Source organism: Heloderma suspectum, chromosome 5, assembly GCF_057233095.1.
Source record: "Heloderma suspectum isolate Gila_16-S chromosome 5, 16-S_ref, whole genome shotgun sequence".
In the NCBI taxonomy this organism is placed as follows: Eukaryota; Metazoa; Chordata; class Lepidosauria; order Squamata; family Helodermatidae; genus Heloderma; species Heloderma suspectum.
Window position 1 is genome coordinate 190811187 of NC_139462.1, and position 24013 is coordinate 190835199.

The 24013-nt window shown below is 43.9% G+C and overlaps 1 protein-coding gene across 1 annotated transcript; it reads right to left on the reverse strand.

Annotated features, from left to right (window-relative positions):
- Window positions 1–224: 224 nt before the first annotated feature.
- TAC1 (tachykinin precursor 1) lies at window positions 225–22500 on the reverse strand. Its single transcript, XM_084860460.1, has 5 exons — window positions 22132–22500; window positions 12264–12360; window positions 9551–9574; window positions 5108–5161; window positions 225–887 (listed from the first exon to the last, which is right to left on the reverse strand). The coding sequence occupies exons 1-5, from the start codon at window positions 22252–22254 to the stop codon at window positions 838–840; spliced, it is 348 nt and encodes a 115-aa protein (XP_084716586.1). The 5' UTR covers window positions 22255–22500; the 3' UTR covers window positions 225–837.
- Between the last annotated feature and the right edge of the window lie 1513 nt (window positions 22501–24013).

The window sequence follows — 24013 nt, forward strand, 5'->3', positions numbered from 1 at the left end:
AGTCTATACAGCAGCATCAAGTGAAAAAGCACATTTAGTGGCTAAGGCTGCACTCTTATACACATTTACCTAGGTGTAAGTGTCATTGAATTCAAAGGAGCTTAATTCCAAGTAGACACATGTATGATTGTATTGTGATACCTGATTTTACATTCCTCTCCCCAGTCTGCACACCCTTTCTGTGTGTGTTTTCAATAACTACACCCATTCATGAAAAGTATGTTGCAAAATCCCCAGAGCAGATTTGTACTTTTATTTCAAGTGCTAACTATTGTAAAATGCCAGACAATGAAATGAAGTCTTCTAGATTCACATTTAAATCTTTTTTAAAAAATATATATGTAGGCACGAAACAAGCAACAACAACAAAAAACAACATGCTGTAATGATACAAATATATTTTGGCTACAGAAATTACAGTACACTTTTTTTTTTTGCTATGAACACGAATTGAGGCACTAGACACCAGATCAACTTGGCGTTGGTAGTGAAGCTGATACAATTGCTATAAATTAACAAAAGTTTTTTTTTAAATTTCTTTACCACTTTTTTTTTTTTAAAGATTTGGTGAACATCTCTTTCACAGAACATATCAAATAATGTGCTTTGGCATGAAACACCGCTGATTTCTATTTCCGTATGGAGTTGCCATAGTAGAACCTACTACATACCTGTATACTGTATGTATCGCTGCCACGATAGGAAACAAGAACCATTGTTTTAATTTACAACTAAAAAAAAATGTCATAAATAAATATTCCGTACAATGGCTATTTTATATTATACTATCTAACTTGCCCACTTAAACAACTTTCAACAAAGAATGGCAGGAATGTCTCATTTACGTCTCCTTTCATACATCTGTGCTGTGTTCCATTCAGAAGATCCTGGGAAGGAAACAAAACAACAACAAAGTAGGACATGTTAATTGAATGTCATTGATATCTGAGTATGTATCCTGATAAATTAGTCTAGAGACATATGGGGCAATGGAGTGAATATTCTTCTATTTTCTGCACTGGTCAGGCCACACCTACAGCATTGTCTCCGGAGCTGGGCACGCACCAGAAATTAAGAAGGACATTGACAAACTGTGGAGAAGTAGGTGACCAGGATGGTGAGGGGTCTGGAAACCAAGTCTTACTATTGGTATTGGACAGTAGAGGTGGTGGGTTCTTCTTTGCTGGAGGTAGTAATGCAGGGGCTGGACGGCCATCTGTCAGGGAAGCTGTAGTCGCATCCTGCATTGTAGATCATGCATTGAGCAGGAGGTTGGATTAGATGACCACCACAGTCCCTTCCAGCTCTACGATGCTATGAAATATAGGTTTGCTCAACTCCTATTGAAATCAATGTCATTGTAATATCTTGGCAACCAGAGAGACAAGTGCTAGAACTTGTTCCTGTTCCGATGGTTGTCAAAGGTGCTAAAATGTCTTGTTGCATTACGTACTATCTGAGAAACTGGTATCCTCAGGTGTCATCATCACCTTTCTGCCTCTTTTATACAAGCCTCAGAGTATCCCCCCCCCCCACACACACCAGAAAAACATGTTGGTATGGGCACTGCCCATTAAGAACAAGGCTGCTCATGCTACAATACTAAATGAAATGACTGGCAGCCTCAACTGATGCATCTGTTGAGGCTGTACCATTTCAGAATAAGGGGGATGGAGAAGGATCACATGTTTGAATGCTGCCACACATTAAACAAAATTCCCCACATACGCTCTAGCCCAGCCTTCGCCAACTTGCCCCCCTCCAGATGTGCTGGACTGCAACTCCCATAATTCCCAGCCAGCAAGGCCATGCTGGCTGGGAATTATGGGAGTTGCAGTGCAGCACATTTAGAGGTGGGCAGGTTGGTGAAGGCTCCCCTAGCATGTCAGGGAAAAGGGGTAGGTTCTCTGACAGTGCAACCCTATACATATCTACTGAGAAGTAAATCCCACTGAATTTGATGGGATTTCCTCCCAGGGTGTGTGTATAGGATTGCAGCCTGCCATGCTGACTTTTTCTGCATAAGGGATTTTTGTTTCTTTTTTAATACAGTGGTGCATTCAAATATGTGACCCCCCCCCCCCGGTCACAATCTGAATTGATGCAGCTCGTCAAAACCTGCATGCATGGCTGCTCTGATCTGTTGTTGTGCAACTGAGATTACAGATCCACCCCTGTCTAATTGGGGTTTCAGTGTGAAACATGCTGTGCCTTGGGGGTTTGCATCTGTCTCTGTTATCTCCCTTGTAGTCTGAAGTTGTGTCTTTCCAGTGTATTTATTCCCATCATATTCATTTCCCTATTAATTCCCCAGAATGTTGGCACTGTGTTACTTTAACATGAATTGCCCCACTCGCAATTGCACTGCAACTTAGGAACCACATCTCAATAAGGGGTTGTTCATAACTCTGTTTCAGAACGTCCAGTAAATAGATTCAACCAGTAATTTATGTAAAACCTTGTGTCGTGATATTGTTGTATCCTACTACCCACATATTAAATGCATTCAAAAGTAACAGGATGCCCCCAGGTTCTTTGAACCATGGTCCAGACTGCTGTCAGCATAGCATGTAATGGGGCCATAGTTCAGTGACAAGAGTGTTGCCCTGCATGCAGAAAGAAAAGGCCCCAGTTCAAATCCCTGGCACTTCCAGTTAAAAAGGATCATGCAGTAGATGACTGGAAAGTGTCTGAGACCCTGGCTTGAAAATTAACTGTTAGCTACTATTGTCAGAGCAGACAATTCTGATTTATAGGGGCCACTCAGAATAAGCCAGCTCTATAGGGCCAGTGTAAGTTGTTGTTTGCTTCAGTTGAGCTAGTGGATGCTCTGCCATCCCCCTTGGTTGGAAATGACCTAATCCCCATAGTTTCAGTAGAGTTCTAATAGGGCCAGAGCCCTATTAGATTAGAATTTATTTTGCCGGGAAAGAGAATGGTTTGCAGTACACTTGGACAAAATGATATTAAGATTTCTTTAATAGTTGTATTATATTACCATTCCCCTATAATAGCAAAGTCAGGGGGTTGTATGTTGAGAGGGTTGGAGCTAAAATGAGGCCACTGAGAAACAAGAAGGAGGTATCAGCATACTCAGATGATCCCTGAGGTATGCAGATGTACAAAACATTAAAAATGAAAAATCCAGAGTGAGGACGCCATCCAAAGACAGCACAACCCAGCGAGGACTGAGTATGTTTAGTGGCTTCCAGAAGCCATGGAATACTGAGTGCCAGTTCTAAACGTACATATTTTGGGTGTTCATTTTTGAAATGTAGACTGTCTCTCATTGATTAAATGTGTGTGTGTGTATGTGTGTATTGTTTAAATGTATGGATTTTTTCATGCATATTTTTCAGACATACACAGTTTTGAATGCATTTTTTGGTGAGATCACAAACTCATAAATATATGGATTTCTGATCACAGATTGATTAAGCATGTATACTTTTATGAACCCAGTGAATTTCTCCCCCATCTCTATTGATACTAGCAGTCTGATTTTGTTCAGGGAAGTTGGAGCTAGGCCACAATCCGGCTCACAGACCTTGAAGCAGTCTCACTGAGTTTAAAAGGACTACTCTGAATAAATTGCGAATTTCAGGCTGTGTCAACACTGCTTTAGCGTCAATGTTTGATTGAACTAGAATGTGGAAAATACTAAAAAAAAAAATCACTTTGCAATCTGCATTGATTGCATCACACAAAGGATGCAATCCTGGTTTTTCTGCACTTTAAACTTTGTGAAATATATTTCCAGTAACAATAGATACCATTCTACTTTCATTTCTACAATCAGATCCATATCTCTTTCACTGTTGTTTTTTCAGTCCATCAGGCTCCTTAAATTTCACCTGTGTCAGATAGAAGTCAGCAATGAATGTGTCAGCAATGAATACTGAAAAGACTGAAATGGGAACTTAGCATTTCGCTGGGATATTTCAGTTTCTGAGTGTGCTGATGTAAATCTATTGTTCATGCTCACTTTAGGGAAGTAGCTGGAAATAATTCTATCCATTACAGCAATTTTGAAATAACAATAAGACTTAAAAACCACGATTATTTGTGTTCCTCATATTTTCAGACATAAGATCACAATAGGGAATGGATCTCAATTCAAGCCTGAATCTATCAATTGATATTTATGAGCATTTCATGGCTATTCCCCTCGAAGATAAATCCTTCACTCAATTGCACATGATTCATAGCAATTTGTAAAACTAAATAGGATATAGACATAACATTGCAGCTATGAATACTGCTGGGTCAAAAATAAAGTAATTGACAATTGTAATTTCAGAGAAGAGTTTACACGACATCCTTAAATAATTGCAAATGGCATTAGGCGATTTGGCTACCCAGTCCACTTAACGAAATAGCAGAGAATGGTCCTTTCAACAGTCTTTAGAACACATTTAAATCAAGGATATATTTTTGTATTAGCTGAACTGATCTCTTGTGGACATACTAGCAGGTACCACAATTTAAATGTGTAAATTAAGCCATAATAAACTCCCAACATCAGAACACCAGCTTAATGTGAGACTCGATTTAACTGTAGAGGTATGTAATTGGCATTGAAGGCAGAAGAGGAGCTGTACTGGGAAGAAAAAACAACCATGATTGTGCTTATTGAGAAAAAGGCAGGAGAGTGGGAATAAAAGAGCCATGGTGGGAGATGAGCAATCCACCTTGGGTGCCTTTTTGGGTAGAAAGGCGGGTTACAAATAAAATAAAATAAAACCATACTGGGTGTTCTAGAATCTTTTAGTACGTAAAGCAGGGATGACCAACTTGTGGCCACAAAATACTTGGAGGGCCACAGTTGCTCACCCCTGACAGAAGAGGTTATCTTTCCTCTCCTTATACTAGGGGTGGGGAACCTGTGTCTGTCCCAGTGTTGTTGTACTACAACTCCCATCAGTCCTGACCATTGGCCATGCTGGCTGGGGCTGATGGGAGTTCAACTCCTATAACATCTGGAGGGCCACGGCTTTCCCACCCTTACCTTATATTGGTAAGATGGATATGGTGCCAAGATACTTAAAAATAAAAATAGTAGTTAAAAGAGGCTGCGGTTTTAGTCTTAGTTGTAGTTTATACATACCAGAATTTAAAGACCTTTTGCCCATGAGTCCAACAAATGAATCGGTTTTATGTCCTGAAAAACATATTTGGGGTGTTTAAATATATTTGAAATATGCTTTTTTGTGGAAATGTGCTTTCATGATGAATACACAATAGAAACAGACGCTACAAATATCTGAGCTCATGATTAAATATAACACCTTGCTAGGTTTTCTTACAAGTAAAGAGGTAAGTGAGCTTGTCCATATCTGCAGTCTCTTATCTCTGCCCTGATCATATCATTGCCAATTTTCATTTATTTAAAATGGGGTTAGATTAACAATCAGTCGTTCCTGAGCTACTAGCCACAGTTAAAATCCATACTTGCCCTCCAGCTGTCTTTTCATGAGAGAACATGGTCTTCAGAGCCTCTTAATATTTCTTTATTTCTTTCAGCATTTCTTGGGGCTTCTAATTCCTTAGTTCTCAAAGTCAGTAACTCACATGCAGTTGTCTTTTCAGGCACAGCTGCCCAGATTCACACATTGAGCTCCTGTGCCTAAAGGGGCTTCTCCATTCACTTCAGTGGATAGAACAGCTCCTCAGCCGAACTAAGTGCTAAATCTAGCACAGTTAGCTATGGCCACACCTTGAGCTCATTAGGGACTCTGGGAGACACGTTTTCTGATGCTTCTACTAAGTTCTGTCAGTGAATATCCCATTGCAGAGTCCTTTCTTAGGAGAGTTAGATGAACATTATACCGTGAGTATGGAAAATGAAATTTGGAGAGTCACACAAACTGATTCTCCAACAGAACGGTGAGTTTGGCTTAATATGTGGGCATCTGTGTACAGCAAATCTCATGGACAATGAGATCATTGGACAATGGTTGGCAAATAGTTCTATACAGCTATGAAAGGTGGAAGACCCTCTCCTCTTTTGCATCTGGCCATCCAAACAAAAACAGAGGAGTCCCTTCCTGAGGAGAAAGACTAACTGTATGCTTCTGCAGGCCTCTGGCCAAGCTACCACCCTCCTCCTCTCTGCACCATCATGCAGGAAGATAGTCTCAGGGTCCTAACAATAGCATCAGCTCATCCTTGCATGGATGGGAAGTAACTGGATGGCATGAGATTCTTTTGTGCAGAGCCTGGGGAAAACAGCATCAGTGACCTTGCCTGCTCCCCTCTCTTACTCTCTAGGTCCCTCTCTCTCTTCTTGCTTTGTGTCCCACACTGACATGTACACCGGCTGCTGAGGTTTTGCTACCCCAAGCTCAATATGCCATAAGATAGAGGATGCTGTGCATCATGCTGTCCTAGATGCCAAGTGCCCCTCTCTGACATGGCTTTGTCATTAAAGGAGGATAATTAACTGCTGTGCAAGAAATCATTTGTTCCACAACCTGGAGTGGAATCTCTACAATCACACTCATCTCTTAGATCAAAACTAGTTTTGTCTGGTTTATGAAGGATGCCAAGAGGGTTTAGAGTGTGCGTGTGTGTGTGTAGAAGTTGTTGTTGGATTCCAGAATGCTAGTGTATTTTCGGGGCCATCACAGCCTGCCTGCTTGCCTACTTCTGCAGTGAAGCCCACTGTAAAAGGGTTGTGCTTAAATGTACTGCAGTGTGACCCTGGAGCAGCCCTTCCCAACCTAGTGCTCTCTAGGTTTTTGGACTTCAACTCCCATCATTCCTGTCCAGCATGTTCAATAGTCAGGAATGCTGGGAGTTGAAGTCCAAAATATCTGGAGGGCAGCAGTTTATTTATTTATTAATTATTGCATTTATATCCCGCCTTTATTCCTCTTGCAAGGAACCCAAGGCGGCTTACACAATCCTCCTCCATTTTATCCTCACAACAACAACCCTGTGAGGTAGGTTGGGCTGAGAGTCTGTGACTGGCCCAAAGTCACCCAGTGAGCTTCCATGGCCGAGTGGGGACTAGAACCCGGATCTCCCAGCTCCCAGTCCGTCACTCTCGCCACTACACTACACTGGTTCTCCAAACTGGCTCTCAGTTTGGGAAAGCTTGCCCTAGAACAGGGGTGGGGAACTTCTGAGCCACCAAATGTTTTGGCTACAACTCTCATCAGCCCCAGCCAGCTTAGCCAATGCTGAGGAATAATGGCGGTTGTTGAGCAAAGCACCTGGAGGACCACACATTGCCAACCCCTGCCCTAGAGCAACCTCTTAGTAGGTTGCCAGCAACCTACTAAGCAATCGGGGGCCAGCAACGGCAGTAGCAACTGCAGTAGCATTCCTCTTTTCCTCTAATAATGAGGCCATAATTATGTAATTAGTTCACAAAAGTTTAAATATTGGTGCACTGCATCTTGGATCTTGAAAGTTATTCAGACAAGAATTTGACAAAGTCCACACAACTGGCACACCTGTCAACAGATTTGTTACAAAGACATCAAAAGCCTCTGTTGACAAGACTCTGAAACAGAGTGCTATTTTTTAAAAATGTTTTTGGTTGAGCAACATCTGCAAATCCCTCTTTGTTTTGCCTAGTTATTAAAACTATTGATCAATACATAATAAATGACAGGGCTTTCAAAATCCATATTATACACAGACCACTGTGTATAATATGAAAGATTTATCTTCAGAGTTGTGATGTTGTCCAGCTGGCCATAATTTGGATAGCAGCCAATAGGTATAGCTGGATGAGTGGCTGAGAGCCTTGGATGAAGGAATTTTAATTATAATTCAAATAGGTAATCCTAGGGATTTAATGTAGCCATTGGTCCAGGATTTCAAAAGCCTTATTGATCTTTGGAAAAATACAGTACAATACAGACTCCTCCAACTCCCCTCCCCCCCAATCTAGCAACATCTATCTTATTGAAATCCAAACTTCTGGATTTCACATAAGCTTCAGGCAGTTTGGGGGAAAATATTGAAATGGGTTGGAGCCAGACTTAGTCATACTTAGAGTAGACCAATTGAAATCAATGAGACTTAAGTTAGTCATGACCTTTGATTTTGATGGGTTGGATCCAGGTTTTGGCATGTGCCCAAACTGCTTCTGCAGGTGGCAGAGGCGGACCTCCCCATGGCAGCCTTTCCAGCCCCCCAAGCATGGTACACAGAGGGTCAAGGGACCCTGCTCAACATGGTGGTATGGAAAGAAAATTGGGCAGAGGCAGCTTCTGTGGGTGGAGCTTCAGTCATGAAAGTGTCTCCACCCAATTTTTAGGGAGCCCCTTTCCCCCTCAGGTCCTGCATATTTGGCCTCTCTCATTCCACAGGGGTTCCCTGACCCTCTGGGTAGCATTTGGCTACAATGGGGAAGAACTTGTGGGGAAGTGCACTTCCACCAGCCATGTTGCATGCATCTAAATCTGGATCCAACCTAATGGGTCTTCTCTAAGTATGGCTAAGTCTGGATCCAACCCAGTGTGTTTAACATGTCTCTGTTGATATGCTTCTTCTCTGGTGAAATTCAATTGGCGGTCTACAGAGAGCTTGGGCTATTGGGCAGAATACAAAAGTAACCCATAGTTTAAAAACAAACACACACTTTGGCTATGTTGGCTTATATAACGCCTTGTACATTAATGTGGTACTCTGCGGAAGGGCACAGCTATAACGTCTAGATCAAACTAGGTCTGGATTTAGATTTAGGGTTCAATCCTACAAACACTTATTTGAAAGTAAGTCCCACTGACCTCAGCAGGGCTTACTTGTGAGTAGATACGTATAGGAGGGCACTGTTTGATCAGAAATCACACTTGGGGCAGTTTGTATTACGTCAGTTTACCCCCCAAAATAAATAAAAATGAAACAGTAATATATAAACACAGAATTAACTAAAACAGCAGCATTAAAATACAATTCCAATACAAATAAAAAGTTAAAAAAATATCAGTGACAGTTAAAATAATGAAATATGGAATATAGACCAGCATCAATTAAAACTGGACTGAAACATTCAGGTCTTTAAGGCCCACTTGAAAATAGTCAGGGAGGGAACCAGTAATATGTCCTGCAGAACACTCCATAACAATGGGGGCACTACAGAAAAGGACCTGTCTCTCAATGAGCATTACTTCTGAATAGGCAAGCTATTAGCCGCAACAGAAATGCACAAGTCCTACTATGTTCGATGGAGCTTACGCCTAGGTAAGTGCCCATAGGACTACAACCTCAAATTAGATTGGGGCAATGGTGTGAGGAGCTCAAAATCTCTCTCCCCCCATCCCCACCCCCACCCCCATGTTGGAGAAGGCTCTTTGTGGATAATTCCATTGCAATAGCATGGATTTCCCAACACAGGCAAGGACTGGGCAGTTCTTGTTCATGCAAAGCCCTTGAATGTACACCAGCATTTCCATTGCAGACTGAAGTTGCTGGTTTGGAGTGTATTTAGAAGCAGATGTACAGTTGCAATCCTGGGTATAAGCTGCATTGAAATCAGTGGATAACTGTGCACAGGAAAATCTGCTTATTTCCAGTAAAATCAGTTTCAACTTACTTTTATGAGAGAGAGGGCCATATCCTGGAAAACAATAAAAAGAAATAATTAGCAGAACTAGTGCTAAAATATTAGAGATGTTATTTGATTGTCATTTTAATGAAAAAAACAAACACATTTAGCAACAGGACGGTACCATTACAACGGCAATTAATGCACTAATTATTTTGTATATTATTCATGGCCACAAAACACTTCTCAGTACAGGCACAATACACTGGGAATGTTTCCTGTACAAGCTCCATTAAAAAATGAATATGCCTTTATTCAGTTCCCTTCCCGCTCTCTCCACCCTGTACGGCATACTTCTGAAAGAGGGATTCTTGGCGTTGTGTATTTCAATAACATGAAATGGATTGTGTTAACTCCTAGTTTCGGAAAACTTAATTTAGCAGTTTCATTGATGATCTATATCAAGGTGGGGAACCTCTGGTCCTCCAAGTGTTCTTGGACTCCACCTCCCATCAGCCCAAGATAACATGGCTGATGGTAAGGAATGATGGGAGTTGCAGTCCAACAATGTCTGGAGGACCACCCTGGTCTAACAGTAACCTTACACTAACCTTGATTATGCCTAGTAAGCCTAGAGCAGAATCCAATGGGGTACTTATGTCCCCGCTGATTCTTTTCCACCCCACTGATTCCCTTCCGCAGGTGGTGGTTCCACTGATTGTGTTGTGCAAGTGGAACTTACTGCTTACACGAGGGGGATTTAGCGCTTCCTAAGGGAAGTGCCGAAACAAATGGAAACACTCATGTGTAGAAGGAGGGAGGTTGGCAGAGCTCCCTTATGCAAGCTCCACTGCCCTACCTCCTTCCAGGAACAAGCATTTCCACGTGTTTCTGGTTGCCTTGGAAGCACTAAATCGGCACTGCAGAAGAGGTGGGGCCCACCTGCGCAACGGAATAGGCAGGGTGGAAGAGAATAAGCAGGGGCATAAGTGCCCCATTAGTTTCTGCCTGAAGTATGATTAGCAAAGTAGTCTTTCTCTCTCTCTCTCTCTCTCTCTCTCTCTAAAATAAAATATGTAATTCTATGTTTTTCTGATTTGTGCATAGAAAAAATAGCAAACACCCATTTATTATTATGTATGGTGAAAGCTGACCATAAACCCAGATCTTTTCCCTTGAGAGGAAAAAAAAGCACCGGGGGGGGGGGGGGAGCTTTTCTAATTTTCAGTGGAATAATGGCCTGAGGGGAAGGGGTTAAGTAGCCTGTCTCCTCCACACGCTAATCTTCGGCTTCAAATTGTGGCACAAGAAGCTGCTTTGTATGATAAAAAAAAAGCACCTAAGCATCACAGAACTACAGATAATGCAGCCTTCGCCAACCTGGCGGCCTCCAGAGGGGTTGGACTACAACTCCTATCATCCCCAGTCAGCATAGCCATGAGACTTGTAGTCCAACACATCTGGCGGACACCAGTTTGTGGAAAGCAGAGGTAACATATAGCTCGGCCCCCCATTTTATAAGCAGCTAGTGACATGCAGCAGATGGGGCTGCTATGCCAGAGAAACAGGTCAGCTGTTGAGTTTATGGAACTAATTTTTCGATTCTTTGGACCCTAGCCAATCAAATAATACTTTATTTAAAAAAATGACCTTTGTATTCCTGTTCCTACTTCACCTTAAGATGTGTGGTGTCAGATTCCCGGTTCAGTGTAGATTTGAATCAGGATAACCATAAAAAATTCTTAGGATCACAAACGCAACAAATTGGCAGTGAAATCCAATGCTGGTCTACTCAGAAGTAGGTCTAACTGTGTACAGTGGGGCTTACTTCCCAGTAAGCATGTTTAGGATTGCAGTGCTAGAATGCAAACCTATGTCCTAATTTGTATGACATTTCTTCTGAGTGAATGACACAGAAGAGCTGGTTAACTTAGAGCCCAACTTGCATCTGCTTAAGATGAAATACTAGGAATTTAATCAAAAATATGCTTATTTGGAAATGTACCACAGATTTCAATGGAACATTTGCAAAATGGCAATAATTCAGTGAAGCCCTCTTTCATATGCTAGAGATCTTACATTTGTACATTTATTATTATCACTTCATTTTATTGCATTTATATTCTGCCTTTTTTCCTCTTGCAAGGCACCCAAGGCAGCTTATACATTCCTCCCCGGCTCCATTTTTATCTTCACAACAACCCTTGAGGTAGGTCAGTGACTGGCCCAAAGTCACCCAGTGAGCTTCATGGTCAAGTGGGGACTAGAACCTGGATCTTCAGAGTCTCAGGCCAGCCAATGCACCGCACCAGCTCTCCCACGTACTAGGTTCCCCCATTTATTCAAGCTTTCCTTCCATGGTAAATTGCCAGCATCCCCGCCCCCCCCCCCGATTCCAATTGGGCCCATGGCAAGGGGAAAGGGATACAGACCCTTCCCTCACACCGTGGTCCCCTTCTGAAACACCCCCACCCCAATGGTGGCTACTGGGAAACAAAAATCAGGGATGCAAGGCTGAACTGCACGACAAAAGTCATGTCTAATTTGGCTTTCAGTGCTAAAAAAAACCTGGGAACCTATCACTTTTGCACTTAGTACAGTCCCTTGCACCTGCCCGATGTGTAATAAATGTTAAATGCTACTTGCGGCACAAGGAAAGTTTACAATAAAATGGGGTTAAAAGACACTAACTTTAGCTGAGTTGATCTTGCACATAAAATCAGTCAAGCTGTATTAGAAGGAGATTTAAAATGGGTCTCACCGGCATCTCGTTTGCCCATCAAGCCGTAGAACTGCTGGGGTCTGGGTCGCCTGGCAATTCTCTGGAGAAAGTGTTCAAAGGGTAAAGGCAACTCCTCCTGAAAAATAAATAGCCTATGATTACTAGAGCATCAGCTTACACTACTGACATCAATGAGATAAAAGAGGACACTAGATCCACAGGTGTCACGTATTGCTCAGCACATGATACCTCGGTTTCTGTTTTCTTTTCTGTTGCTTTCCAAAATTTCCAAGAGGACAGTGGCTTTTCCTCCATAAACAGATTATGAACTAAACAGAATCCAAATGGAACTCTCCATCCAGTCTGAGATCAAAAGTCCCTGTGTTCTACCACAAGGAGGCCACTAGGGGGCACCAGAAATACAGAACCAGAAAGTCCAGCAGCAGCCAAACTATGCTCGATACAGGATTTGATCTCTGGAGATATTTAAAACAAATTTAAAACAGGTGAAGGGGGCTCAGAATTTGATCAGAGTAGCAGCACTAGGAGAAGTGATTTTTAACCGTCTCCTTCTGGGGTTTCCCTAATCTAGATCACCCCTCAAAGCAGCTGTTCTCACCGTGGAGGAAAATGTTTAGGTACACACAACGCAAAAGTCCAATTTGCAGCCGGTACCAAATTCCGTGCTTGCTTGTCAGGTTGTAAAACTATGTATAGCTTGGTTCTGTTAATGTAACTCAGCAGAAAGAAAGAAAGAAAGAAAGAAAGAAAGAAAGAGAAAGATTGACAGACAATTGTTTTTTATTGGGACATTAAGTCATTTAAATATCTTCTGCAAGGTCTTTACAGAACTTCAAACTTCACAAGAGTCATTGTTCACTATTCATAGCAAAACTAAACTACAGTGAATTCGTGTTCATTTGTGCTGACTTGGAATAAATTAAGGAGGTTCCTGGATAGGCTAAAGTCTGATTCACGCATGCACATACATTACTTGACTTCTCATCCCTCACTCAGTTGTCACTTGATGTCTGTTGGCTGTGTGAGCAGACTCCACTGAGCTCTTTGTTTGAGATATGGAAGATATTAGGTTTGGTCTGTGATGGCTGTTCCAGTCATCGCTTGATGCTACTGTGATAAACAGACATGTATGAAAAGTGAAGGAAGTCATGCTGGCCCATGGGGGGGGGGGGTAATCCAAAGTCCATGGTTAGACAATACCTTTATTAGGACCAACCCCAAAGCCACAAAATAGTGAGCAAGCTTTCAAGTTCTCTAGAACTCTTCCTCAGGCTGGATGTTAAACAGAGCATGGAGGACAGAGGGAACAAAAGCCATCATGAAGTTGAAGCCATGGAGTCTGCATCTAGCCACAGTCTTAGGGTGGAATGTGGGAGGAGGAAGCAGGCTTTAGATTAGGCAGAGCACCTTGGATAGCTCCTTTAGGGTGCAATCCTATGGGGATAGGTGGCCGTCTCTGAACTCGGAGGCGACCGCCTATCCAATGCAGGGCAGGAGAAGCACAGAGGGGATCGTCCCCTCTGCGCTTCAGCCACCCTGCATTTGCAGCTAGACAGCCGATTTTATTTGGCATGGGTAGCAGGGGAGGAGGCTGCTGGATGACACATAGGATGTGGTGTACCAGTATTTCCCCTGCCCCAGAATGCCCCCTGGAATGCCCTGTTTTCACCACTCCACGCTCCTCTTCTGAGCATAGAGTGTGGGGCCATTCTGAGCTGCCTGCGAGGCAGTGAGGGAAGGGGTCAGGTCGGTTCTCCAGGAACTGATCTCAGAGTGCGGGCTCCGAGGTCAGTTCCCGGAAACTCACATATCCTATGGTTGTCTAGCCGCTGACTAGCAGCCATAGGATTGCTCCCAAAGAGTTCTGAGTGGTGCTGACTGAAACCCATGGTGGATTTACCACCCCACTGACATTGGAGCCACCAGCCTCCACTGTCTACTATGTGTTATGCAGGTTTCAGGTTGCCTCTAGGACTGCTGGAACAAAGAAGCATGCAGTAGAAGATCCCCCATTTTTGTAAACATAAAATCTGCCTGTTATCCGCATCTGTATGATCTCACTCTAAGTTCATTTGATTTGAGTGTATGTTTGCTAGGCTTCCAAAAGGGCAGCTCCTAGCACTATTGATTAGAAGACATTGTGCTGCTATACTGTCTTTCCCTCCTTAACAGTTTTTAGTGGAAGGGAAAAAAGATGGAAGAAGTGGTGGGAAAACATGGGCGGGTTACAATGAGCTTTTCTAAACAAGGCTGTTAATCTGATGTATCTACTGTTGGTTTCGTTGCAGAATTGAGATACAAGCTCTACTCAAAGCCCTTTTCCTTGCCTGCTTTTTGGCTACATAACCTCTAGGTGGCACTGTGCTATAGCAGAATAATGCAATTCCATAAGTAGAGGAATATGTTTTCTTTCGCTTTCACAAATAATACTCCATTTCCTCTACTCTAAAAACACCCCCATCACCACCACAAGAAAGTGCTCTTAAAAAGCAGAAATGTAACTGGAGGGTCACAGTAAGGAATGCCAAATGAACAACACATGCATCATATAGAAAAGCTCAATGAAAGATGATGATGCCTGGATCTCTGGCAAATGACCACATTTGAGGCAGGGAAATTCCACAATAAAAGTCTCAAGCACCCCAGGAAAGACATTGCCTAGGGGAGGGGCAGGCAATGCTCCAGGTGTTTTGTAGTATACTTCCCATCATCCCTGACCATTGGCCATGTTGGCTGGATTTTATGGGAGTTATAGCAAAAAAATGTTTGGAGGTCATTGGGTTGCCTGCCCCTGACCTACAGTCAAGGATCCTGTGAAAATAGAATATGAATGTTACATTTTTCCATGAGGTCCTGTCTTTCCATGGTTTGGGGGGAAGACTCTTCACTTCTTTCAGCAATGTAGACAGTGTAGTCTAGTGGTTAGAATGTTGGAGCAGGACTGAGGAAACCCAGCTGCAAATCCTTGCTTGGCCATGTACTTCTCACTGGGTGACCTTGGGCCCTGAAAGTGCCTTGGACTGCAAGAAGATCAAACCAGTCCATACTCCAGGAAATCAAGCCAGACTGCTCACTTGAGGGAAGGATATTAAAGGCAAAACTGAAGTACTTTGGCCACATCATGAGAAGACAGGATACCCTGGAGAAGATGCTGATGCTAGGGAAAGTGGAAGGCCAAAGGAAGAGGGGCCGACCAAGGGCAAGATGGATGGATGATATTCTGGAGGTGAGGGACTCGACCTTGGGGGAGCTGGTGGTGGCGATGGCCGACAGGAAGCTCTGGTGTGGGCTGATTCATGAAGTCACGAAGAGTCGGAAGCGACTGAATGAATAAACAACAAGACCTTGGGCCAGTCACTATCTCTTAGCTTAATCTGTCTCACAGGGTTGTTGTGAGGACCGAATGGGAGGGGGCATAGCATGTATGCCACCTTGAGGTCCTTGAAGGAAAGGTAGGAGATAAACATAATAATACATCTTTATTTCTGATCACTATATAATAATTAAGTAACTTTGCTGACTATAGATTGGATCTAGGATCTGCCTTCTGCAAGATGAAGGGACCTTCCATGAGAGGCAGGAATCTACTCATGGAAGGTCCCTCTGCCTGAGTTTTGGGGATCCCCCTCCTTCACACACCACAGCTCACCCCATTCTCAGGGTCTCCTGGCTCTCTGTAGCATTTTCAGGGGGCTGGAGTAGCTGCCATGGGAAGGAGAGGGCAGGGAAGTCCATCAGCACAGTTGATCCAGTAGAAATCTGGATCCAACACATTGACTCAAACTGCACCAGAGTCCAAAGCTTTTCCTCACCATCACTTAAAATCAAATAAACACCTGTTGCTACAAGGTAGAATGGGCACACAAAAATTAAACACTGACATCTGTATGCAGAGCACTAAACTAGAGTATGGTTGTGAGTATTTAAATCCTGCCTGCCAGTACCTTCCTGTCTGTGATGCCCAAGGATCCTGTCCCAGCAGAAGAAGGTGCTCTCTCTCTCTCTCTCTCTCCCCCACCCCATTTTCTCCTCACAGAACAGAGATAAGGGAGAGATTCCATTTCCTTGTTCAAGATCGTTGTCGAGATCCATCCCATTTTGTTATGTAGGGATGAGGAACCCTGGAGCAATATTCATTGCAGACAAGCCTGCTTTCTCTTTCTCAAATGAATTCTGAGAGGAAAGTTGAATTTACCTCAAGGACTTTGAAACTGAAGAAATCCTGCATTATCCCACTTTACCGCTTAGCTAACAAGCCTTTGGAGAGCAATGACTTTGGAGTGAAAATACAGTGGAGTTGAACTGAAATTTCTCAGAAGACTTGTTTTTCCCTGAGAAAATTTCACAGAATTTTCAGTCCCTTAGAAAAAGAAAGCCGCTTTGCAGATTTTTCTCTGAATATTTTCCACCATTATTATTATTATTTCTTTTGGTAGCACCTCCCACACCACCACCTGAAATTCCTTGGAATGAGGCTAAGTTTGGGGCATTGTGGAGGATGCAAAATGATAATAAAGCTGAGAAAGAAACTGGTACTGCCACTGCTTATGGTGAGCTCCACCCTCCAAGAAACTGTCAGAGAATTGGAGAAATTTGGTGAAACAAACCAAAACAGGACAGGAGATATAGCCCAACCCTTAGAAATATAGCAACAAAACAACTGGGTAGGCTTACTGGTGATAATAAATATAAAGAGAACATAATCTAATAATATTTTAATCTATGTGGTTAAAAAAGTATATACATAAAAACAATAAGAAAGAATACACTGTTATTGTGCTGTAAAGAAACATACATAAAACCAATAAGGGAGAATATAATGTTGTTGTGTTATAAAGGCCTAACAATGCCAAAAATGACCAATACTAAATAAACCAAACACATTTCGACATACAGCCTTCCTCAGTGGTCTAGTAAAAGGGCTGTGGTCTAGTATATAAGAGGTATGCCCAGAAGTGAACAGACATATGCATCCAGGCACATTGTATATAACACATACAGCACAATTACCAGCATAGGGCTCTGCATTGTTTAGACCAATTTACTAGTCTTGCCAGTTCTTCCTCTGATACATATACCAGCAAGGGAGTGTATATGTAGCATGTGTATATGTAATAATGAATATACTGCAAGGGGTCCAAAAGCTCCAATATAAATACCTGTTTTTGAGGATGGCAAGGAACTGCAGTAGTCAAATAGACTGGAGAATTTGCCCACAAATAGAGTGGAGAATTCCAAGAGACCACTTTTGCACTGGAGTAGGAAACAGATGACAGCATTCCACATAGGTTTTTGTCTACATTCATTTCTACTGAGGGGAGGGGAGGAGTGTGGCGCTATACCTTATTCTCTCCTGTGTTAACACTATGAGATAATTCCCATATACCTCTGATTTTGCTAGGGGAAGCAGAGAAAAGCACAGCACAGGGTGCACAGATCATTGCACCCCTCCTGCAATCTCAGTTGAACAGAAAGGCAAACATGGCCCTTTTCCTTTCTCCATTTGAAGGGCTTTTCAGATGTAGGGGGCATGTTCGGTTTTGTGGGAAGAACTGGGGAACGGAAGAATTAGGGGGGAATGGGAGAATAGAAGGCAATACTGTCCTTGGGCAGGGGCAAAGAAAACATACACCCTCCAGGAGGTAGAGCTCTGGAGGTGAATCATGTCGCAGGTCTGCTTCTCTTTGGCAGGGAAGTTGTGGAAAGGGGTAACTGCCCCCTGAAGTAAACTACAGTTGTTTCGCATCCCACAGGATCTTTGTTAATCTTTGCTTTTCCACTTGAGACCTTACATGCAAAACATGGTCAGTCCACCATACCATGCCTCTCCTCAAAAGCATATGGACTGCATTTTAAAGAGAAGATCTGTGAGTAAGGCCCAGTAGAAATCTTGCCTGTTGTGGACTGTGCATTCCAATACAATGTATTCCACACATCTTTCCCATAAGAATCAGTCTTGTGAAGGAAAACATTACACTGGAAACCACTGCCCAGGGAGAGGACGTGGCAGCTGCAGACTCCATTACGTCCAGTCCTTTCTGATGGCTATATTCTGTAGGGTCCATGGCACAATGGGCCACTTCACACATTAGATTTTATGTACACCTAAGGGCTTTTTTTTTTTTTTTTTTTAAGAGTACACATATTTTGAAACACATATACCATACATGACTCAGAGGTCCAGATGGGCTGCTTTCTCTGGTCCTTCTTCCCATGGGGTTGGATGCAGACTACTTATCATGCTTAAAGTAGACCCATTGACAGTAATGGGACAAGTAAATCATGACTAACTTCAATGGGCCTACGCTAAGCATGACTAAGTCCGGATCCAACCCATAGGATAAAATGGAGAGGAGGAGGAGGATCCTATAAGCCTCCATTAGTTCTTTGCAAGAGGAAAAAAGGAGGGATATAAATGTAGTAGTAGTTGTAGTAACAACAACAACAATGTAGATTAGCCTTTTCCACCCTGGCACCCTCCAGGTGTGCTGAACTACAGTACCCATCATCCTCAGCCAGCATGGCCCTCGGCTGTGCTAGTTTGGGGTGATGGGAGTTGTAGTCCAACATATCTGGAGGTTGCCAGGTTGGGGAAGATTGGTGCGGATTCTGCTACCTGTGCAAAACCCAAGTAGAAGGTGGAATGGCGCGCATGCGACGGAAAGAAACAGATCCCCTAATCTTGTGATTTGTGGAATCTGCTTGATAAATAGGCGAGATTCATCAGTAAAGCCCACACATTTCTAGGCAAGGTTTACCCTTCCCTATGATGTGACATTCAGTTGCTACGGTATTCAGTTTCTTTCTGATGTTTAATTGATATCCGGAACGGGGAAGAGAGGGCAAATTGGATGAGATAAAGGAGATACAGGATGAGGTCTTTCATCTTGTTACATTTGTGTAAATCAGCCTTTCCCCAACCTGGTGCCCTCCAGATGTGTTGGGCAGGACAACAACTCCCACCATCCCCAACCAGTATGGCTGCTGGGATGATGGAAGTTGTAGTCCAACATGTCTGGAGGGCACCAGGTTGGGGAAAGCTGATGTAAATAGCAGCCATAGGGAACTGAATTGGGACCATGGCCTTAAGTGAAGGGGAATTATACCCCCCAGTGCCATTTTCCTGATAAAATCCCCCCCCCCCCCAGCTGGTATTTGTCCTGTTAGAGAAAATCTGAGTGCAAAAGAAAAGCAAGTATAGGCAAATATCTCCCTGTTAATCTCACTCTTTGTCCCCTGCCCAGCTTTAAATTCAAGATTAAACTCAAAATTTGCTTGCTTAACTTTTCCTGCTAATATCAGCAAAGTGCCAAGAAACAGATTCATCTCAAGCATCTGCTAGCAAGGTGCAGCTCAGCCTGGATAGGGTAAGAAGAATATGTTTTACATGAATTTATGTATTAAGGTATGCATATCCTGCCCTTCGGAGGAGAAGTGGTTTTCCCTCCATGCTGTGTCTGATACAGTTCACACTGACAATCACTCTCTATTTCTCAGTCCATTATAAATTTGCAATATAGTTCAAGAGCATCTTTGCAAGGTGAGTGGAGGGATGGTTATGTGCCAGCATGCTGATAGAGAGAGAAGAGGACCTGACATTGTCAACTCATCATCCATAAAGGTGCCACAGATCTGCTGTTGCACATCTGACATTGCATTGCAAGGAGACGGCTGGGGGGCGGGATGACAGTGTGGTTTTTGTAACAAGGAACCAGAGGGAAATCCTCTGGACCTGAAACTGACAAGACATTGAAGTTATTGACCTAGGAGATTTTGAGTGTGTGTGTGTGTGTGTGTGTGTGTTGGGGGGAGGAATGGGTCCTAGATTCTTCAGCTAACTTGAGAGGCATGTCTCCCTGGAAGACACTTGTTCTCCTGGTGCAAAGGTGGCAGCAGGATCAGGAAACAATGAGGGACACCTGTCGTATGGGTTCTCATGCATCTTTTTATTTATGGAGTCTGCCAGCTGCTCAGATGTTCCCCACCTTCTGCAGCACAAGCAACCCGAAGTGGGGGATGTGGTCTAATTCTGGCATGCATATTGCTTGTGGTAGTCAGATAAGTAGGAATGTATGGATTTTGTTAAATCCATTCCATCTGTGTTTTGCAGATTGTCAGGCATCTTTTGTCCTATCATCCGCTCATTGACAGAATCAGGCTTCTTTTAGAGATGTATGAGCATTTTGTTCCACTCACGCTAATGCGCATTAGCACAAATGCAAATTAGCACAAATCCACCCCCCCCCCAAGTAAAAAACGGTCTGCAAGTCTATGTGACCTGGAAAAAGCCAGTCTATTGCAGAATCTGCAGGTCAGATCCATAGAAATCTGAACTCAAATTGTAGATTTCTCTGACATCCTTATAAATAAGGTACATCTAAGGCCCATATTTTTTTTACCCCAAATATGGACACAGTCTTGTTATGTAGACCACATAGCCTGCAGTGCTGTAGTTCGGTAATTTTAGATTCTTGACTTAATGGTCTGGTGTGTGTGTGTGTGTGTGTGTGATTCTTTAGATGGTTATGGGTATTCCCTCACTTCCTTCAAAATATAGTAAATCAGCCCTGATGCATTTGAAGATCCTCCCTCCCATTCTGCTGAGTGGGGCCTTGCCTGTCATCTTCGAAGTCCTGACCACTGACTACCTGATTGCCTTGGGAGCTTCCAGATGGAGGGTTTCTAGCACTATCAACTAGAACGCATTGTGCAGCTAATCCATCTTTTTCTCCTTAATGGATTTTCTGTGGTAAGAAAAAAAGATGGAAGAAGTGGTGGGGATAAGCAGGAGGGTTATGAGTGGAAGACGATGTCACCTGGACCCCCTGTAAAATTCTTGTTCACTCTGACCAGGCACCCGGAATAACCCACAGCTTTTATGTCTGGTGGCAGTCGTGTCTGGTAAAGTAGGAAATTACCACCTGGCTCCAAATTGCACCCCCTCTTCACAGTCGCAGTGCAATCCTATGCAGATTGAAGGAGTGCAGAGGGGTGCGTGCAGAGCATCGTGGTCTCAATATCTGAAACGGTGGTTAGGAATAAAGTTTCTCCTTTCCTCAGCCCGATCTAAATCCACTTACTTGGAAATGAATTCCCAGTCAATTCAGGGCCAAAACAGACGTTACTTTAAGGCTGCAATCCCATGCACACTTATCTGGGAGTAAGCTCCATTGAATTCAATGGGATTTACTTCAGAATAGATATGACTAGTATGATCCTGTAAATCTGTGTCTAGCAGCTTCGTCTCGTGCTCATTTTTACTCTAGAGGAGGCGCTGGGCCGCTGATCTGCACCTGATCTGCACTCACTAGGGCCCTGATCTGGACTGGGCTCCTGCGCCTACTCTAGGGTAAAAAAGAAAAGACCTGGTAGCCAGACATAGATTTGAAGTAATGTCTATTATTGCCCTCAGATAGGTGTACATAAGAAGTCACAGTCTTTAAAATACATCAAATCAAGTCTCTTCCCCCCCCCCCATCTCACATCAAACCGTGAAATGAGGACGTCCTGCTCCGACAACAGAATCATAGGGACTTTCTCCGACGGCGCCGTATTTGCCTGTAGGTAGTGAGCAAAATATCTGCAAGGGGCTTGTAACTGACCCAAATGCAGAATGCGGAGAGATGGAAAGAGGCTGTGGAATGGACTTCCCTGGCTGTCTGATAAAAAGGATCGAGAGCGGCACGTCGGTTAAGTGGAGGACTTTCCCCCATTCCACAGCGGACAGCGATCGGCTCGCCTGCTTCTACCCATTTCAGGCTCAGCCGCAAGAAACGCCCCGCCACGTCCCTTCCAAGGAAATGTCCTACTTTCCCCCGTTCTTTTCCTTTTTAGAAATCGGCATCCTGAACTTACCCGTCGGGGCTGCCAAGCCTCCTTTCCTCACCTTGTTTTGGTCGCCCTCAGACCAGTCCGCCCAATAGTTCAGCTCGTCGGGCTCTCCCAGTTCCTCCGCCGACGCCTGTGCCGACACCAGGAACAGCCCGGCCAGGAGAGCCAGGAATTTCATCGTCGCCTGCTTTCCCCCCGTCGAAGGAGCAGCCCGGCAGCCGGCAAACTCTGACGGAACAGACGAAGGAGGAAGGCGGAGGGGTGGGGGGATGCCGTCTAGGGAAGCTACAGCGTCCCCTGCTCGCCTTCCGCTGCTCAAAAGTTCTCAGAGGCTGGAGAGAATGAGAGAGAGAGGGAGAGAGAGAAACAAAGGAAAGAAGGAAGAAGTGAGGGGTGGCTGTTGAGGCTTTCACCAGTGAAGGCTGGTGGCTCCGATTTCGGTGGGGCTGTGAATCCATTCTGGGTTTCAGTCAGAACCAGCCAAACTCTAAAGAAGCTATCAAAACTGTGAAACCCTATGCCCAAAATAGGTTCAGCTCCTTGGATAGCTTCTTGAGAGTTCTGGCTGGTTCTGACTGAAACCCAGAATAGATTCGCAGCCCCACTGAAATCAGAGCCACCATCCTCCACTGGCTTTCACTCATCTCACCCTAGACAAGATCAAAGAAGGCAAACACAGACGAGTGACGTCTCTTTCCCCCCAACCCCCAGTTCCTTCCTCATTTGGTCCTCTCACCCTCCAGCCTGGAGCAGCCCTGTGACACTGAATGAAAGCAGTGCCTAAGGCAGCCAGCCGATGCTGAGAGAGCACTTACTGCAACAGGAAAGGTGGCTGTGAATGAAGACACTCCAAAGAAGCCTCTGCTTTATATTCCTGCAGGCTGGGAGGTCCAAAGAGCTTCATCTGCCTCCGTCTAATTGCTCCCTTGTATTTATCAAGTGAGTCATGTGACGAGCCCCCACCCACCCCCAACCCCAAAGCGTGATCAGGCGTGATCAATATTCAGTTACCAGAAAATTCACTTCTCTCCCATGAAGGGTTTCTGGTGGCCCCCTGCCCCCTCTCAAAGGGGACAACCCCCCTTTTTCTGAGTGCGGCTTTTGTTATGATGCGATCTGGGACAAGCTTGTGTAGAAAGAAAGAGCCCATCTCCTCCCAGCATGCAGCTCCTCCCAACCTCTCAGAGATTACCGGTGGTGTGTTCCAGTGTCCTGGGAGACCCGAGATGAATCATCAAAGCAGATCCAGTGACTCATCTGGGGCGACTTTGTGAGAAGATTTTGGATGTGGCAGGCCTGGCTTGGTTCGAAGAGGAACCCTAAGGTCTCGCTTCAAAGAATGGAAGGATAACTTTTATTTTGTATAAAGCCTCAAATGTCCTCCAGATCCAGGGGGTCAGGATTTTTCAAAGGTCACTAACAAAAGGGACATCAGACCTGCAAATGGTTGCACAAACTGTGTAACTCGGCCCTACAAAAATGTTTAGGTTGTTGATAATGCAGATTCAAAGACATCAGTTGCTTGTCTGCAGACTTTTCCATGGCTTTCTCCATCATTTATTATATTCTCTGCACAGTCACTACATATTATAGCTATGGGCAACAGTGTGAATTTGCTAGATGGTTGGACTGATGGTTGGACTGATCTCTTTCGCCCGCTGCCCCCCCCCCAACTTTAGAACTTGGACTGTAGAGAGAAGACAAGGAAATGTAAACCCACCAGTAGCCCCAAAGCCTGCTCTGTCACCTGCCCCACTGCAACACAAGGAAAGGAAGAGCATCTTGGGATGCTAGGCCACTACTAGGCATAAGGGAAGCGGTGTTTGGGAAGAAGGAGAACAAGAAGAAAGCCAACTTTTGTCTCAGCTTAGATGGGTTAGGAATGTAGCAAACCTTGAGATTCTCTGTTAGAAAACAGGGTGATGGAACAGTGGAAT